This window comes from Apodemus sylvaticus, chromosome X (genome assembly GCF_947179515.1).
Source record: "Apodemus sylvaticus chromosome X, mApoSyl1.1, whole genome shotgun sequence".
NCBI classification, from domain to species: Eukaryota; Metazoa; Chordata; class Mammalia; order Rodentia; family Muridae; genus Apodemus; species Apodemus sylvaticus.
The window spans coordinates 27,372,773-27,392,459 of NC_067495.1; the positions used below are offsets into that span (position 1 = coordinate 27,372,773).

Below are 19,687 nucleotides of genomic sequence, written 5' to 3' on the forward strand. Positions count from 1 at the left end.
GGTTCCTAAGGTGTGGTCCCTGAAATTCCCAGTCTGTATCATGTAGAGACTGCTTGAGGATGAAGATACACAAGCTTCAACCCAGTCTTGTCACTTCCTCAGCAGCAATACACCTAACATAGTTCAAGGATATTGGCTGGTTGATGGACTTTAGAACTGAGACTTTTTAAACGCTACAAAGACTTCCTCCAGGCACGTGTTGCACCCATTGGCTGATGCATTGGCTAATACAGAGTCTCCCACATTCACTCACTGTAAACATTCACAGGTCCATCAACCAGCCAATATACTTGAGAAACCCAGCTTCACCAAAAATGAAATATTTAAGGGAACTTTTAATAAGATAATTTTTAGCAATTACAATGTACCTATAAGACTAAATACACACACACACACACACACACACACACACACGAACCTGAAATCTCAGCACTTCAGATGCTAAACCAGGAGGATAATGAGTTTAAGGTCAACCTGAACTACACAGGAGACCAAAACACAGCTACTTATAAGTAACTCTTAAACCTCTTATTTAATAAGTAATATACCTGAACCAAAAAAGGGTGAGTGTCTCCTTGGAGCAAAAGTTTTCGCCACTGGAAAATGCTCTGTAATAATAAACTTGTCTCACATTTATGACTCTACAGATTAAGGTATTTTTGAATAATCACATAAAGGATGAAGACTAACAATCAGTGGACATCTGTCCACCAGCTACCCTATGGAAACCCCACAGAAAGTCCTACTGACATAGCCCAGCTCTTGAACACATTAACCATCCTCCCCAACACTCTGATTTCCCATGTTCTATGACTCACCCCCCATCAATGGGTTTGAAAGAAATCTCAGGTGAGGAGAGCCTCCTGGCTTGTCATTTCTGCCCCCTTGTTCACCATCCATGGTATCTTCCCAGGCCAGAAAACTCTTAGGTTCCACTTCAGTTGTTCAGGAAAATTCAAATGCCATGCTCCCGGTGCCCCTGGGAAATTCCAATTCTGTGGTTGGTTGAACTGCACAAGTCTTGGTCCAGGCAGTCTGCGGCAGAGAACAGCACAGGCAGGGTAATGTGAGTACTACCTGTGGTCAAACAGATTCCCATGCAGATACACACACACACACACACACACACACACACACACACACACCACTTAGCAGGCTGGAGACAGGCCAACGTATACAACAGCCCCCCAGGTCTCAAGTCTGAAAAGTTGCTGATGTCACGTCCTTTTCTACACTGAGACCAATCAGGGAGCAAGCCTTAGAGTTTATCAGAAAGGAAATCCACACTTTGTAACTTTTGGAGCATGGAGGCAGCTGGGTGTAGGAAGAAGATGTAACAGCGACAGAGGTCTGTTTGCTACTTTAGGGGCTACTCAGACAAGCCCCAGCATCCAGGAGCTGAGAAAGCTGCTTTTGCAGCGGCTCAGAGAAACTGCTTGCACATGAACATGCACAGCCCAGCCTGACCATCTGCACATGTGTTTTCAATTTTGCTGGGAGTGTCTTGTGGAAAAATGTGTCTGTATGTTACAAAAAATGCAAGGGGTAGAGGTGGGAGAGGGATAGAAAGAACTTGTTTTCCAACTGGGGGTGGGGACGCTGCAAGTTCATGCCATGCCTTATTTTTGCACTTCCTGCACAGATTTGGATTGAACTTATGAATAAATGCATGGCAGGGTCACCACAGGTGTGGGAGGGAGTTGCTATCTTTCGTTAAGGTACCCTCAGTCTGCTTCCACGAATGTTAAGGTTTCAGTACAGTACGGGTGACTTTTCTCTTTTCATTTTCCACGGGACTCCCAGGTGCTGGTTTGGCTCAATCCCTGGTGTTGCCACCACCCACGACTTTGAAAGGAGCCTGGTGTGAGCAGAGCCTCCTGGTATCAGGAGCTGCTGCTTTTCCTGCCCACCACCCCCACCCCTCTACCCCCCTACCCCCACCCCCACCCCCAATCTCTTCACCATCCATGACGCTCTCCTGTACCAAGAAACCTCACGCTCCATGTCACTTGCTCAGGAAAGACTCCCTCTTTTCATCTCGTGCAGGTTAAAGAGGATGCCCGACCCTCAGAAGCCTTTGAGCTGCTCTCAAGCACCAGCTCGCTCCCAAACGCGGTAGATTTGTTTCTGTTTGAGATGTGTGGCTTCTCAATTGAAACAGTTAGTAACTAATTTTTTTAACCGCTTTGTGCTTGCAAGTGTGCTTGCTCGCTTGCTTTTGTTCAGATTGAGTATGACTGAGGGTAGCCTCAAGCTCACTAGATAGCCCGGCTAGCCTCAAACTTGTTGCGAACCTGCCTCCATCTCCAGAGTACTAAGTAAGCTCACAGGTGCACATTGCAACACCTTGTGGCATCTTTCATAATTTTAGTGCATGCCTTTGTACATATCCAAAAAGAAACCCAGTAAAACAAAACAAAGCATTTCCTTGCTAACCAATGATGCTAGCAGGACATTGCCATTTCTTGGACTACTAGATCAATATTGTAATCAGTGTTTCTGCACACATTGCTTTGGCCGAACTTGCAAGTCTTTATGGAGAAGAGATGCCTAAGAATGGAAGTACTGGTTCAAGGTTATGTTTTTATGGGGCTGGAGAGATGCCTCGGTCCTTAAGAGCACTTACTGCATCATGAACCTCACAGCTGCCTGCAACTTTTGTAGGGTAAAAGGTCAGAGTCCACTTCTGTGCGTGAAAACCTACCAAAATCCACCAGTCCCTGAGCTCAAAATTCCACCAATCCCTGGGCCTGGCTTGAAATCCCGCCAATCCCCACCCTGGAAAATCTCCACCCTGGAAAACTCTTCCCCTGAGAAACCTGCTCAGTTCCCCCCCCCTTCTTCTTTCTTGAGCAGAGACAGGCACCCTCTTGCCCCTTTCTCCATAAATCTTTTTTTTTTTGTGAGGTTTGTTGTAGGGTGTGACTATGTGGTGTTCTTTGTTTCTTGACTAACCCATCGCCTCAGAGCTGTACCACAACGCTAGCTCCATGATATCCAATACCATGTTTTGGATATCCCTTGTCACTCATGTTCACATACTCACACACACACACACACAGACACACAGACACACACACACATATCAATTTAAAAATTTATAATGTTTTAAATATGGCTGTCTCCTGAGAGGCCATGCCAGAGCCTTGTGAACACAGAGCAGATTCTCACAGCCAACTATTGGACTGAGTACTGGGTCCCCAATGAAGGAGGTAGAGACAGGACTGAAGGAGCTGAAGGGGTTTGCAGCCCCATAGGAGGAACAACAATGTCAACCAACCAGACTCCCCAGAGCTTCCAGGGACTAAACCATCAACCTAGGAGTACAAGGAGTACACATAGCTCCAGCTGCATATGTAGCAGAGGACCACCTTGTCGGGCATCAATGGGAGGAGAAACCCTTGGTCCTATGAAGGTTGTATAGATGCCCCAGAGTAGGGGAATTGAGGGTGGGGAGGTGGGAGTGGAGTGGGTGGGTAGAGGAACACCCTCATAGAAGCAGGGGGAGGGAGGATGGGATGGAGGGTTTCCTGGAGGGGAGAAAACTGGGAAAGTAGATAACATTTAAAATGTAAATAAAGAAAATATCCAAGAAAAAAAGAAAAAAGTATGTTCTTACACATGTGACAAATGATGTGAAACCAAAGATACACACACACATGACTAGATACAAATACATTTGGGAAATTCTGAAAAAGATCAGTAGGTTTTTTTTCCCCAGCACATATATGCATGTTTGGTATGCATGCATATGTTCATGTGTGTGAGTAAATGTATGTGTGTACGTGTGCATATGGAATCCAGAGGCCGATGTCAAGTGTCTCTCTCAATGGCTCTCTACCTTATGTATTGCTGCAGTCTCTCACTTAACCTCAGAGGTCGCAGCCTCAGCTAGTCTTCGCAGCCAGCATCCTCTGGGGATCCTCTGTCAAACACCAGGATGCAAGCAAGCCTCCATACCGGCATGGAATTTACATGTGATCCGGGGATCGGAAGTCAGACCCTCAGACTTATGTGGCAACCACATAACTCACTGAGCCATCTATCTCCCCTTCCCAGGAATAATTGACTTCCGGTTATGACATTGTACTGTTGCAAAGATCACCATTGAGGGAAGCAAAGGGCACAGGAGAGCTTGTTTTATTATTTCTTGAAACTGCACATGAATCTATAATCTTCTCAGTAGAAATTTTAATTTTAAAGAGAGGCTGCTCATTTAAAATCGGGATAAGTGCAGCCAAATTGCTTACTGTCTGTCTTCACAGAAGAAAGCTATGTGCATGCAAATCCTTCAATACTGTACCAGGAGAGACACACAGAACCATAAGCATACTTGGCAGAAAGTAAGAAATTTACTGCCAACATAGACGGGCTGGGAGGGATTTAAACAGAGGGCCATCGTAGGGCAGCAGGATACTACTGCCATTTGTGCCCACTTAAATCTTCACATTCCAGCCCATTCACATTAAATTTAGTTTGAATAAGATGCGATTTCTCCACAGTCAAATCTTAAGTTTCAAAACAGCCATAAAGGACATTCCCAAGTTGTTACACTAATATTTGGAAAGGAATTCAGCAGCTTTGAATCTTTTCATTGTATTTCTTGTGTGGAGCACTGCTAGCAAATAAGATGGGAGCTGGGCTTTTAAACTGCTTGATAATAGTTTCCCTAGAGGAGAACTGCATGCATTTTAAAAACTAATTTAAAAATCTGAACTATGCTTGAATGTGTATGAGCTATGATTATAGAAAAAAAAAATAAGATGCTTGACTATAACCCAGAAGACAGCAATAGTAAGCCCTATTGTACCTGTAAGTGTGTGTGTGTGTGTGTGTGTGTGTGTGTGTGTGTGTTCAGTGAAATTGTTCCAGGTTGGGTAATAACGACAACGGAAACACTGTAGTGTGTAGCAGATGGCAGGGCCACACACATTCAAAGTGGCATTGTTCACAGGAGTCTGTGTCCATGCCCCACCCTCACTTAGATGACCAAATCACACCCCACTTACAGATTAGTAGCCCATTTATCTCTGAGGATTTGGGGATCCTTGAAAGTGGCTTCCAATGGACAAGTATGGTGGCTCGCCCCTGGAATCCTAGGTTCCCGGAGACTGAGGTGGAAGGTCAGCCTAGGCGATTTATTTAGTAACACCAGGCCAGGATTGCATAACAAAGCCCTATCTCGAAAATCAAACATCAGTACACATAAGCTAGAACTGAAGCTGTGGGGAAGGGGTGTGAGGCCAGAGAGACAGGGTGACAAGAGATAAGACACACAGATAGAGGGACGATATGGGGGGAGGATACTTCTGAGTCAAGGTTGATCCAAAACCAACCACCCAGCACTTTTCCCAATGGAGACCCTTTAGGAGCTAGGAGGCTTGTCTGGGCTTCTCTGACTCAGAATTATATGCTCCTCTGGCAAAGCTGCTATCTTTCACTGATGGAAGTGCTGCAGGCCGAGCAAGCACTCTGGTGCTGCTTTAGACAGCACCCATACATTCCTGTCCACCAAGGTATAGCAGAAGGTTCAAACAAGAGTATGTTTTTTTAAAAGTTAGCATAATGGGGTATTCTTGAGGTGAATTTAAATGGCAAAATTATCTATTATCTATGTAACCATGGGTCTAGACTCTTAAAAAAAAAAGACCTGGAGGTCTATTTTATTTTTCATAACCAGTGAGTCCATTTTTCCTGCCTGTATGTGAATAAAAGAAGGAAAAGCAAGAGGGGGAAGATTGCAGGGAGGGAAAGGAGGGTAAATTGGTTCCAAACACAATATATCCATGCAAGTTTAAGAAAATGTCACTGCAAAAAAAAATAAGAAAATATAAACATTTTGTTTCATTGTTTAAAAAATATAAATAAATAAGCAGGGACCCGAAAGGCCAAATGAGCGGCTTTCTAGAATAAAAGAGAATAAAGAGTCTTCATGACTAGCTGGCCCTTGATAGAATGCTGGATGGTGAAACAAGATGAAAGACATCAGTGGCCCAGTTGAGGAAGTGTCAGTCTGCATGCTGGCTGCACTGGACTGGATCCTGTCTCACCTCCGCCTGATCAGCACTGCCCTGTGGTCTGAGAGAGAATCTCTGTGTTCTTGGGAAAGGTATGAGAGCGTACTGGGGCAGAATCGCATGGGATTATGAGGCCAAGGAGGAAATGTGCCCACTACTCTGCTTCCACACACAGAAAAGGCTGATGAATCCTCTCTCACTAGGGCAACAACCCAATCTGTCACTTGGGAATGTAAATTTGACTCTACATTGTACAGTAATGCAGGGTCATAACAACAAACAATAGCCCATCTTGCTTACATTATTTTTTTATATTTTCATCATCATTGGCTCTTAGCTTTAACACCACCACCCCCAAAAAAACTACACTATAGCATTTACCTTAGAAATTGATATTGTTGATTCCCACTTAGATATGTGAGATGGTTCAGCTAGTAAAAGGTTACTGCTACCAAGCTTGATGACCTGAGTTCAATCCCAGGGAACCACATTGAGGAAGAAGAAAACAAACTTCAGACAAGTTGTCTGTTGGCCTCCATACATGAAATTGGGTATGCACATGTGTACATGTGTGTACACATGTGAATACATAATAAATAAATAAATAAATAGATAGATAAATAAATAAATAAATGTTTTAAAAACTGCTTTTTGCCCGTCCCATCTCTTGTTAACCCTAGCCATGGTGAGAGATCACAATGTTCACAACTTACAAATAGTTCATTCAAATATATATGTGTAAGTAATTATGTACTGTTTCCCATAGAGAGATGCGCATATACAGAGGTACATATATTATACAGTAGTCACACACATATGTCTGAGAACATTTACAAATACATTAGGAGAAGCAACCATGGAAAAATGAATTAGGGCAATAAACACAAAGATAGTCATTGAGTTATTCTTGCAATTCTTGAGCAAGCTAGAAGCTTTCAAGATATAGCAATGGTAGGTGGGAATGGGGTGGCAAAATCAGTAAACAGAAGTTAAAACATGGTACACATTCTTTACCAGTTAAGTCAGTTCATTTATGTGATTAGCAATGTATTGTTTGTTGTATGAGATCATCTAAAGAAGAGAATACATTCCTACATTCATGCAAAAAGCAGATCTTGGCCATAATTTTCAATGGGAGAAAATATGAGGTCTTTCAGTTAGGGAGAACATTGGCTTCTGATGTGCTGTGGATATTCAGCGATTCCCCCCTCAGCCTAGCAGCTTCAGGCAATGTCTCTGAAGCGCTAAAGCATCGAGCATGCTTTTGTTTTTGCATTCAGTGCATGCATTCTTGACAATGAACATTGTTACCACAAAAAAGAAGGATCATACATGAGTCCTATCTACATTTGGCATGCCCATATTAAAAATATGGGGGACAAGAATTGCTTTGAGGGAAACATTTTGATAGGTAATATTGTCCGATTCATAGGGACTAGAATCACCTAAGGAATGAGGCTCTAGACATATTGTATGAAGGAGTTTCTAGACTGAGTAAACCGAGTCAGAAAAATCCACTCAAATGTGAGCAGCATCATTCCATGGTTGGGGTCCTAGGCTGAATAGCATGGAGAAAGCAGATGGTGCAGCAGCATTTATCTCTCTGTCAAGCCTTTGCTACCATATTATACTGTGTTTTGAACAGTAAGCCAAACAAATCCCTTCCTCCATATTAAGATGTTTTTGTTAGCTTATTTTACTACTGCAATCAGAAAAGTAACTAACATGGACATCTTCAATAAAATGGGAACAAAGTATTAGAAATGTTGAATGACCTATGTAAACATGGGAATTTCTTTAAGAGTTTTAAAGCAGAGGCTAGAAAGATGGCTCAGCAGTTAAGAGCACTGACTGCTCTTCCAGAGATCCTGAGTTCAATTCCCAGCAACCACTTGATAATTCACAACCATCTGTAATGGGATCCAATGCCCTCTTCTGGTGTGTATGAAGACAGCGACAGTGTACTCACATACATGGCATAAATAGATAACTCTTTTTTAAAAAAGAGTTTTAATGCATTGGGGTTTAAAACTGTTAGGTGATATAGGCAGGCTTCATTTAAAGATAATAGGGCTCTTGGAGTGGTACACACCTTTAATTGCTGCACTCAAGAGGCATATGCAGATGCAAGCAGATCTTCATGAGTTCATGGCCAGCCCCTGGTCTACATAGTCTACATAGCAAGTTTAAGATAGCTAGGGCTAAAGAAAGAGACCCTGTCTAAAAGGAGGAGGAGGAGGAGGAGGAGGAAGAGGAGGAGAAAATAAAAACAAAAGTAATGTAGCTATGCATGTAGTGTATACAGATCAGTTGTATATCTGCATAGATAGACACAAATAGTTATATATATAGTGTATGTAGTGTATATAGTGTGTATAAATATATATATATATATATATATATATATATATTAGGTTATGAAAATATTTTCCCCAGTATTTGTGATATACCTTAGTAATACAATGCTTGCCAAGCATTTAAGAAGCCTTAGGGTTCATCTCCAGTACTGAAAAAAAATTACACGATTTTCCCCCCAAAATTATTCATTGTTCATACATTCTAAATTTTTAAAATTGTTAGTTTAAATGTTTAAATACATAAAGCTTACATCTACAAACCGAAAAAGAGGTTGTCTTAGTTAGGGTGTCTATTGCTATGACAAAAAAACACCATGACCAAAAGCAATTTGAGAAGGAAAGGGTATATTTGACTTACACTGCCACATCACAGTTCATCATAAAAGGAAGTCAAGACAGTAGCCTGGAGACAGGAGCAGATATGGAGGCTATGGAGGGGTGCTACTTACTGGCTTGCTCCCTCATGACTTGCTTAGCCTGGTTTCTTATAGAACCCAAGACCACCAACCCAGGGTGGTACCACCCACAATGAGCTGGGTCCACCCCCATCAATCACCAATTAAGAAAATGCCCTAGAGGCTTGCCTTAAGCCACATTTTATGATGAAAGCTGTTGAGGCTCCTTCCTTTTTGACTGTTCTAGTTTATGTAAAATTGACATAAAACTAGCCAGCATAGAAGTCCTTCAAACACTGTGTTGAGCAAAGTAAACACAGATTTATTAAGGAAAAGAGAAAGTCAAAGAGAATCTAAGGAAGGAATATTCTTCAAAGCCTTTTTTTATAATTATAAGTTAGCTTATGCTTTTTATATATAATTTATATATAATATATAATTATATACCATAAATATTATAATTCTTTATCATTATAAAGAAATAAGGACCGGAGAGATGGCTAAAAGAACACACTAGCTGCTCTTGCAGACCTGAATTTGATCCCCAGAATCCACATGGTGATGTGAAGCCATCTTTAACCCCAGTTCCTGAGGATTCCACCCCCTTTTCTGACCTCCAGGAGAACCAGGCACATACATACATACAGGCAAAACACTCATACACATAAATATTAATTATAAAGAAATAAAGTTTGGGTCAATATCACACATGGTAACAAGAAATTATAAATAATATAAGCAGCTAACATTATGGAATATGATAGAATAATTTTAATACTAAAACCTTTGAAACTTACAAAACTATTTCCATAAGGCTTCTGAAAGAAGCAGCCATGACAAATTCTTTTCTGATAGGATCACTACTTTCAATTAGAGTAAAAAGATAAAAGACATACAGTATTCTCTCTTATCTACTGTTTAACTTCCCCAAGGTTTCAGACACTTGCGGCCAACTACCTGTGAAATCAGTGAGAAGTCCTGAAAATAACTCACAAGTCTTCATTTCTGCCCCATTCTGATCAGAGCAATGAAATGTCTCTTACTTTGTCCTACCCAATACATAAACCACCCCTTCATCTAATAATATCTGTACTCTCCACTCCACTGGTCATACCCCATCCTAGTTAAATGTCTAAGAAATTACCTTGGTTATCAAATCAGCTGGGACAGTACCACACATCTGGTGTTCAAGCAAACTGGATGTAGTAGTCTGGTGCTACATCACAATGCCCCCACTGTTCCCATCATGTCATCTGCTTACATAGGCATTGGTCGTACCATCTTACATTACCACTAAGAAATGGAGGGGGGGCTGTAGCTCAATAAGGTATTTTGGGAGAGGGCACATTCAAATATCTTTATTACTACTCTTTTAATTGTATTGTATGGATTCATCATATGCATTACCATCACTACACAGAGACATTTCCATACAATTATACAATATATGTTAAGCATATTCCTCACTGTACCTCACTGTGGTCCTCTTTTAAACCCTTCCTCATCCTGTTAGTCCCTATATCCCTGTGGTTTATACCTTCTTGTCATATATGTGTATACATGATTTTATGTATCTATATGAAATCTAGAACTACAAGTGAGACAAAGTACACACTTGTCTCTCTGGGATGGACTTAATTCACTTAGACTGAAAACAATGACTTCAAACCATATGACTTCATTCCTCCTAATGGCTAGGAAAGTGTTTCATCTTACATATATATACATATATATATATGTGTGTGTGTGTGTGTATATATATGTATACACATATATACATGTATATATATGTATACATATATACATATATAGATATATACATATATATCACATTTTATAATTTAAATTTATATTTTCCAAGAATATGTATAACCTACTGTGTCCGTTTAGTGTTGTGCATATTTACATGTGTCTAGGGCTGACCACTTAGGTCTGGATAATCTATCAGGAGCTGGTCCCCAGAAAAGACTGATTCTCTCTCTCAGCAACCACTAACTGCCTAGTTCTTCGTCTAGGGACAGGACCTTGTGAACTTCCCCCATCCAGGCTAGAATGACAATTAGTGTTGTTATTATGCATATTGTGTTTCAGCAATTGTCTTGTTGAGATGTCACAGGTACAGCTTCCCTATTTGGAAGGCACTATTCTAGCAACCAGTGCCCTGGTCCTCTGCTTCTTACACTCTTTTCATCCCCTTCCCTATGATTTTCCCTGAACCTTAGGTGTAGAGATTGTGCTGGGCTTAGATGTAGAGATTATCAGGGCTGGGCAGTCTGCACATATGCCAGATTTTTAACCCTTTCCTCTATTGTTGAACACCTATGTTGATTTATATTATAATTGTTCTATTTTACTATTATCACTGATATTCTCTTGTGCTTAGTTTCTAAAATAAACTCTATCATGAGTGTGTAGGTATAGGAAAAGCATACTAAAGACTGCATCCAAGACTACCCAGGGTTTATGGAATCCACTGGGAACTTGGAACATATATCCTACTAAGAGAGGAAGGATGGATTAATAAACTGCAAATTCATTGAAACAAATAACTAAAACCCCGACAATAAAAACTAACTAGTACATATTATATATAATAAATAATGAATAATAATTTTAAAATCCAGTTACTCTATCAGGACGTTACCTAACTTATCTAATGCAGTTGCCCATCATTGTAACTCTTTAACCTAATCTTTTCTATTTCTGCCTTTTCCCCTTCTTATCTGATCTTATGCGCTGTAAGATTCATGAAAATTCTTCAATAATCTATATTTTGTTGTTATATCTGTGTATGACAGCAAGAAATGGGCAATCCCACTTACAACAGATGAGTTAACATATTTTTGCTACTATGTAATGCAGTATGTATCCTATAGCATGTAAAGCCAGATAAACAATCTACTGGGTAGCCCAGAGAGACCTAACATAGAACCAAATATGGCTGTCTTTTAAAAAATACAATGAAATGATCATTAATGATATTCTGCTACACCCATAGATAGGTGCTTTGTCCAGTTGTATCACCATAGAGACTTCCTCTGGCAGCAGATGGGAGCAGGTGCAGAGATCCACAGACAGACATTATGCAGAGAGAAAGAGTCTAAATTGGGGGTCTCTATCTGGTCCCTCCTCGTAGAGCTCACCAAGCCCCTAGAAAGTTGGGGAGGGAAAATTATAGGAATCAGACGGGATGGGGAACACCAGTAGAACATGACCAACTGAATCCGCTAAACAGGGCTCACATGAGCCCACAAACACCAAAGCAGCAAGCATGCCCTCATGAGTTTGCACATGGTTCTCGGCGTATAATTATGGCTGGTAGCTTGGTGGTTTTGTGGGACTCAATAGTAGAAGCGGGTGCATCTCTGACGCCTTTGCCTGCTCTTGAGACTCTTTTTCTCCTGTTGGGTTGCCTTGTCATGCCTGGATATAAGGATTTTGCCTTGCCTTATCTTGTTTTGTCTTCTTTGACTGTTATCTCTTAAAGGCCTTCCTTTTCTGAAAAGGAAAGAGAGGGAGAATGTATCTGGGAGAGGGGAGAGGTAGGGGGATAAGAACAGTGAAGGGAGGGTAAACTGGAGCTGGGACGCATTGCATGAGAGAAGAATCTATTTTAGATTATTTATTTCTTTCTTATTTATAAGAAAGAAAAAATCTAGGTTGTTCCTTTAATAGCTTCTAAAAAGTGACAAGGCTGTCCTATATGTTTCGGGCTTTACTGAAGGTTTCAATACTTTATAATCAGTAACTCAGCAAGTGAGGATTGAACATTCACACCCATATTCAGAACAACAACAAAATCCAAACGGTTGCTTCCCATTCTCCACTTAGAAAGGCAAGGACACTAAGTGTTGGGAAAGAATGCCTTTTATCCTACTTACGTGGTCAGAATATTGACTTGAGAACTGCTACACGGGTCACATACAGGTTTCTTCCTTTTCATCTCTCACTTCCACATAATATATAGCATTTTGCTGTAACATTTCAATGTATTTTACTTAATCAGTATTTGCCTGTCAAGTTTTTGTCTTTGATAATATACTTTCCAAAAATGTCATCTGTTATCACATATGTTCATGTACATTTCTTTCTGGAATTTTTATACAAGGATTTCAACTTTAAAAATAACTACAGAAAGTTCAAGATTCTGTTTCAGAATATGATGTTAACACTTTACCCCTCAGGATTATTAGATATTACAAAATTAGAAAGCAGCCAAAAATGATGCTAATAGAAATATAATATAATAAGAGCCACATGTGTAATGCAAAAGTTTGCTATAGTCCCAGTTAGAGAAGTGAGAAGATGGGCTGGAGAGTTGGCTCAGAGGTCAAGAGTAGTTGTTCTTCCAAAGAACCTGGATTCAATTCCAAGCACACACATCCGACACCCTGGGAACCAGGCATGTACACATACATACATATGAATGCAAATCACTCATGCACATGAAAAATAATAAAGTAAATCACACCAAAAAGTAAAAATATGCAAACGAAATGGTCACTTCAATGTATGACTGACATCACATGTTAGCAGTAAGTTTCATATCCTGTTTTATATAGAATCTTTGAATTTTAATACATATTTTGGGAAGTGCAAAGCCAGTTAGTTATTTTATCATTTTTATTATCATTTATATCAATTTTCACAGACACCTAACACATGCTTAAAAATATTTCACAATGTAGTTCTAGACACATTTGAGACAATACTGAGAACTGATGAATCTCGTGATTCAAGACAGTATTTTAGATAGCAGGTAATCTGAAGATTTTATCATCAAGTGTTCTCAAGTGCACCACTACCCCAATATGAAAGTTAAGCTTCTGAGACCAGGACTTGTGAAGCCATCCAACCTTTAAATTGACTCTAGAATTTGTGCTGTCAGTAACTGAATCTACCATGAGCAGCTTTGGGTTTCGAAGCTGAAAAACAAAACAAAACACAACAACAACAAAAACAAAACAATCAAACCAGAGGCTTCAGGCTCCAAGAGTCTCCAGCCTAAGAGCACACGGCATCCTCTCCCATCTCCTGCGATGCTTGAGCCAGTGATGTGGAGAGGCAAACTGATTTATTATAATTTCGTACTTGGAAAAAGGTCTTCTCCTGTTTCAGGAATTAACACCTCTAAGGCAGAATGGTCTGCCTGTATACACTCTCCAATAATCAGTCAGTCTCCATCTTCAAGTGGCAGCTTTAGAAACTCGGGGAACTGGCTTTGTCTCTGTGGGCTACAGTGAGCTCAGATAGGGAGTACCTTGGTTGTAGGTTTTAGTATCCACAGATTTCTGCAATAGTCTCTCACAGTCCTCATTTATGGTGCCAATGAAATTTTTTGAAAGGACAAAAAAATTTGGACATAGGAGCGATTCATTAGGTAGCTGTTCTTTCCAAATTTAACCAAAATGGTTCTACCCATCTCCCTTCCTCCCTGCCCCAAACCTCCCACTCCCAACTAATGTACCAGTAACAGCCAAAAACTACACACATGCTAGGCTGTAAAAAGTCAGTTAACACCTTTGCTCTCTCACAGCCCAGTTCTGCAGGTTTTGTCCTTCATGGCAGCCCCATCGTTTTCTTAGCAAAGCACAGAATGGGTGCCTTGAGACATTTACCCCTTTCCCGTCCCCTGGGATGAATGTACATCTATACTGCTTGAAATGATTGAAAACATGTGGACTGCTGCATGACACAGAACCTATGCTGGACATCTTCTCAAGTCACCTCTATGGAGTCAAGACAGATAGAACTCCTTCCCTCTCCACCTGAAACCTTCACAGTCAAAGGTGACAGGGGCTGGTACTCAACAGGGCTAATTGTCGTCTTTTTTGCCATCATCCTCTGACAGGCAAGAATGCCACGATAGTATTTCCTCATAGAAAGCTGTGACAACCTGTGGGCACTTGATATAGGCTTTTTTGGGCAGGGACCAGGTCAGCCTCATCAGAATATTTCCATTCCATTAGAAACATCCTGAGTTTTGCAGGCAAATGGATGGAACTAGAAAATATCATCCTAAATGAGGTAACTCAGACTCAAAAGGACATGTATGGTACGTATTTACTTATAAGTGGATATTAGCCAAAAAGTACAGAATACCCAGGATATAATCCACAGAACTCAAGAAGGTTAACACACTGAAGAGCCTAAGTGAGGACGCCTCAGTCCCAGTTGGGAGGGAGAAGAAAGCAATCACAGGTGGGGGGAGGGAGGAAGGGACCTGGGTGGGAAAGGGGACAGAAAGGGGAAGAGGAGAACATGATCAGGTATTGGGAGGTAGGGGAGGACAGGACTGAAGCCCTGAAGTCCAGAAGAAAGAATCAAAACAGACAACTTCAGAAGGTAGGAGGTGGGGGAACCCTCCAGAATCTACCAGGGACCTGGGAGGTAGGAGACGCTCAGGACTCAAAGGGAGAGACTCAACAGGAAGAGGGAACTTGTAGAGTTCACCTCCAGTAGAAAGACAGGGCATCAAGTGGAGGGCTGGGGTTGCCATCCCACAGTCAAAAACTATAACCCAGAATTGTTCCTGTCTGAAAGAACTGCAGAGGCAAAAATGGAGAAGAGACTGAGGGAAAGGAGGTCCAGTGATAGGTTCAACTTGGGATCCATCTCAAGGGGAGGCCCCAAGGCCTGACACTATTACTGATGCTATATGGTGTGCTTACGGACAGGATCCTAGCATAGTTGCCCTCCGAAAGGCCCAACAAGCAGCTGAAAGAGTCAGATGCAGATACTTACACTCAACCAAAGGACAGAAACCGAGGACCTTTGTGGTTGAATTAGGGGAAAGGCTTGTAGAAGCTGAGGAGCTAGGAGACCCCATAGGAAGACCAGCAGTCTCAACTAACCCGGACTCCTGAGATCTTGCAGACACTGAGTCACCAACCAGGCAGCATACACCAACTGATAGGAGGCTCCCAACACATACAGCAGAGGACTGCCAAGTCTGGCCTCAGTGAGAGAAGATACACCTAACCCTCGAGAGACTGGAGGCCTCAGGGAGTGGGGCAGTCTAGTGGGGTAGGGCTGGGGGGTAGGGACATTCTCTTAGAAACAGGAAAAGAGGAATTGGATGAGGAACTGTGGGAGGGTGGACCAGAAGGGGGATAATGACTGAACTGTAAAAATAGTAGTAGTAGTAGTAGTAGTAGTAGTAGTAGTAGTAGTAGTAAAAAGAAAAATGGGTTCTCTGCTGGAGTCAGTAGCTCCAATAATTTGTTCTGGCTCCAAATCCCAGGCAACGCTTCATGGCTTTTCTAACTCTTCTTTATTTTTCTTTGGGTTGCTTTCCTCTCCCTTATCTTCAGAATCAGAATCAGCTTTTCACTTGCCTCCGTCTGATATATCTGTCTTGTGAGCTGTTTTCTGTGACTATAGAAACTGGGTCAGGGCAATCCAGGTTCTCTTTCTGTTTCGCATGTATTGTCTTCATCTAAGAAATTTTAGAAGATATTCCACTTTGCCCTTGACAACTCACTGATCAAGAATTTCCCACCACATATTCCTCTTCCTCTTCTTCTAGTACCTCCTCCCCTTCTTGTTTTGTTTTGTTTTGTTTCTTTCCTATAGTACCTCTCAGCTGATATAGAGGGCGATGCTGTGCCTGAGAGTCTGAGAGGAATAGGTGCTGTGCTATGCATTCAGTCAGGTGCTCTGAGAAAGTAGAGACCAGAGATGTCCAGTAATAGGCAGTGGTTGAGAGCCTAGCACAAACAGGGTATGACAGGTAGAGCCCACAGCCCTCCCTCCCATCAGTCGAACAAAATAGCATCCCTGCATAATATGTTTAATCAAGCCCTCTCCCATCCTTCCCACCCAGTTCCTCCATCATCACCACTCTTCCATCCCAATCTCACGTGTTCTTTTTTAAAAGATTTATTTTTATTTCTATGAATGCTCTTGAGTTAATGTGCATGCATGGTGTGTGTGTGTGTGTGTGTGTGTGTGTGTGTGTGTGTGTAGGCTTCTAAAATCCAAAGTGCATGATATCTCCTGCAATCAGAGCCACAAACAGTTGAGAGCTGCCTGGAATGAGTGCTGGGAAGTGCTAAATCTCTGCTTCAGGCTCCAGGTTGTCGTAGTTGTCATCGTCTTTGTCTTCTTTGTTGTTGTCATCATCATCATCATCATTGTTGTCATTGTCATCTACCATTTCCTTAGTCTTGGCATCCTATCTCCCACCCATTTAACCCTTCTTGTTTCATTATTTTTGATCCCCCCTCATACCATCTGCAGTCTATCTCTCCTCTGTTGAAAGCACCCCCAAAGACCCTCTACTAGTTTCCTGACATCGATCTCTACTCCAGCGTACACAGGGCTTAAGGATTCAAAGATGTTTTTCTGAGTCTAGGTTACCTCATTCAGAATTATTTGTGGCTCCATCCATTTACCTGTGAATTTCATAATTTCATTTTTTAACAGCAGAAAAATATTGCATCATCTAAATGTTTTCATAATGCATTCTTCAGTTGATAGACATTGAGATGGTTTAAATAAGAATAGTCTCCATAGGGTCACATATTTTAATATTTAGTCACCAAGGATTAGATAGAAAGGATTAGAAGGATTAGACACATCTTAGCTTTCAACTTGTGAAAAAATTAAAGAAAAACTTATAGATGTAAACCATCAACAACAGAAAGTTGATGCAAGTGTAATTAAAGGACTGGGTCAAGTTCCAGCCCCAGCAAGCAGCAGAAACTGGCAGCTTCACCCACATGGTTCTGGTTTTAGAGTCAAGGATACAAGAAAAAGGCTGTAACATCTCCCTCTGTGGCTAAGGAAAAGTCACTGAGGCCAGTGTGTGTCAGGGGCGTCTCTGCATGAAGGCCCAGAAAGGCCATTGTGTGAAGCTGTGAAAGTGAAGCCTGGATTGCCTCGGAGACCACAAGATGTTGGGGATGCTAGAGCTGTGGGATACCTGCCGAGAAGAGCCACATACCAGGTATGGAACCAGTGCAAGAGAGAGAAGTGTGCGGCAGTCACCAAACCTGGAAGGAGTTGGAGGGATGGAGTGCTCTGACATCAGACTTGGAGATGCAGAATTCCGAGTTCGTCCTGCTCATTTTCAGTCTTGCTTTGGTCCAGTATTTTATCACTATGCTCCTTCCCCCACTTTTGGAATGACAATTCATATTCTAGGTCATTGTATGTTACAAGTATGTCATCTGATTTTTTATTTTTATTTTATGGAGGATCGCAGTTAAGAGATTGCTATTAGTCTCAGAAGAGAACTTTGGACTTTAAACAGTGATAATGAAGGCAGTGCTAGACTATGGGGACTTTAGAAGTTGGACTGAATGCATTTTGTTTTTTTTGGGTTTTTTTTTTTTGGTTTTTTTGCATTATGATATGGCTATGAGGGGACCAGAGAGTACAATGTTGTGGTTTGAATAAGAGTGGTCCCCATAGGTTCATACATTTGAATGCTTAATTACCATAGAGTGGTTCTATTTCAAAGGACTAGAAGGATAAGGAGTTGGAGTAGGTGTAGCCTTGTTGGAGGAAGTGTTTCACTAGGTGTGGGCATTGAGGTTTCAAAAGCCCAAGCCAGGTCCAGGCCCAGGGGTTTCTCTCTCTCTCTCTCTCTCTCTCTCTCTCTCTCTCTCCCCTACTGCTCCAGTGCTGTGTGATACCATGTTCCCTGCCAAGATAATACTAGACCAATTCTCTGATACTATAAGCAAGCAAGCCTCAATTAAAAACCTCCTTTTATAAGAATTGCCTTGATCATAGTAACTCTTTACAGCAATAGAATAGTGCCTAAGACAAGAATTATCTATTTAGTCCTATAGCCCACCTTTAACTTGGGTTGTTTTCTTTATGTTCAATTTTTAAGTTGCTTTATAGTCTCAGTACTAACCCTCTATCTGATGCATAATTGGCAAATGCCTTTTCCATTCTGTAGGCTGCCATTTTGCTGGAATTAAAGTGTCCTTTGCTATACAGGAGTGTTTTAGTTTTATGAGGTCCTATTTAATTATTGGTTTTAATTACAGTGCTATCAGGATCCTGTTCAGAAAGTCATTTCCTATGCTAATGAGTTCAAATATTTTGCTGCTTTCTCTTCTAACAGATTCAGTGTATCTGGTTTTATGATGAGATCCTTGAACCATTTAGAGTTGAGTTTTTGCAGGGTGATAAGTATGGATCTATTTGCATTCTTCTATATGCAGCCAGCCATCCAGTTTGGCCAGCACCATTTGTTGAAGATGTCCCTTCTTTATCAAAAATCATATGGCTATAAGAGTATTATGGACTTACTGATAAATGGGCCTGGTGTTTACATCTATGCTGATTTTCCCATATTTCTATAGTGTATCATGAAATCAATGATATCTCCAGCAGAGTTTTTACAACATATTTAAATTCTGTTGATCAGTGATGATCTACGGCTTCTACTCACTAGCTATCAGTTGCACCCTCCCCTCAGCTAAAATGTCACTAGATGTTGCCAAATGTACCAAGAGGGAGTGACTTGTCTATCCTTACTTGAGAACTGAAGGCCTAGAAGAACTGAAAATAATTTATTTAGAATGAATCTTAGAAACTTATGAAAGAGAATTTTTATTTAGCTAATATTCCTACAGTGACCAACCTGAGACAATAGTTCTTACAATAATAAAAAACCCATGGAGTTCTAAGGTTCTAATGTCACAAAATAGAGTGGGGAAGGGAAGAGGCAGCATAGAAGGAAGGAAAAAATGAGGGGAGGGGAATTATTTCAAGAACCCTGAGGATACTGACTTTGAAAATATGCCAGTGTTGGATTATGACACACAGCAGGCAGTGCCTTGGAGTTCAGGGTATTGGGAGAACAAAGTTGCACAATCCTAGAGCTGCTTACATTTTTACAAAAGCATTTAATATCACAAGTAACAAGCAATAGATTTCAACCTTTGGGTGAGCTAAT

The 19,687-nt window shown here is 41.1% G+C and overlaps 1 protein-coding gene and 1 pseudogene across 2 annotated transcripts in view; both read right to left on the reverse strand.

Annotated features, from left to right (window-relative positions):
- Asb9 (ankyrin repeat and SOCS box containing 9) overlaps positions 1-900 on the reverse strand; it is a 35,345-nt gene extending 34,445 nt beyond the window's left edge. For both annotated transcript variants that reach the window (XM_052171636.1, XM_052171637.1), the window contains exon 1: positions 819-900. In XM_052171636.1, the coding sequence (XP_052027596.1) occupies positions 819-900 (82 nt within the window). The remainder of the gene's footprint in view (positions 1-818) is intronic.
- A 13,684-nt stretch (positions 901-14,584) lies between these two features.
- LOC127674396 (chromobox protein homolog 1-like) lies at positions 14,585-16,300 on the reverse strand (annotated as a pseudogene).
- Between the last annotated feature and the right edge of the window lie 3,387 nt (positions 16,301-19,687).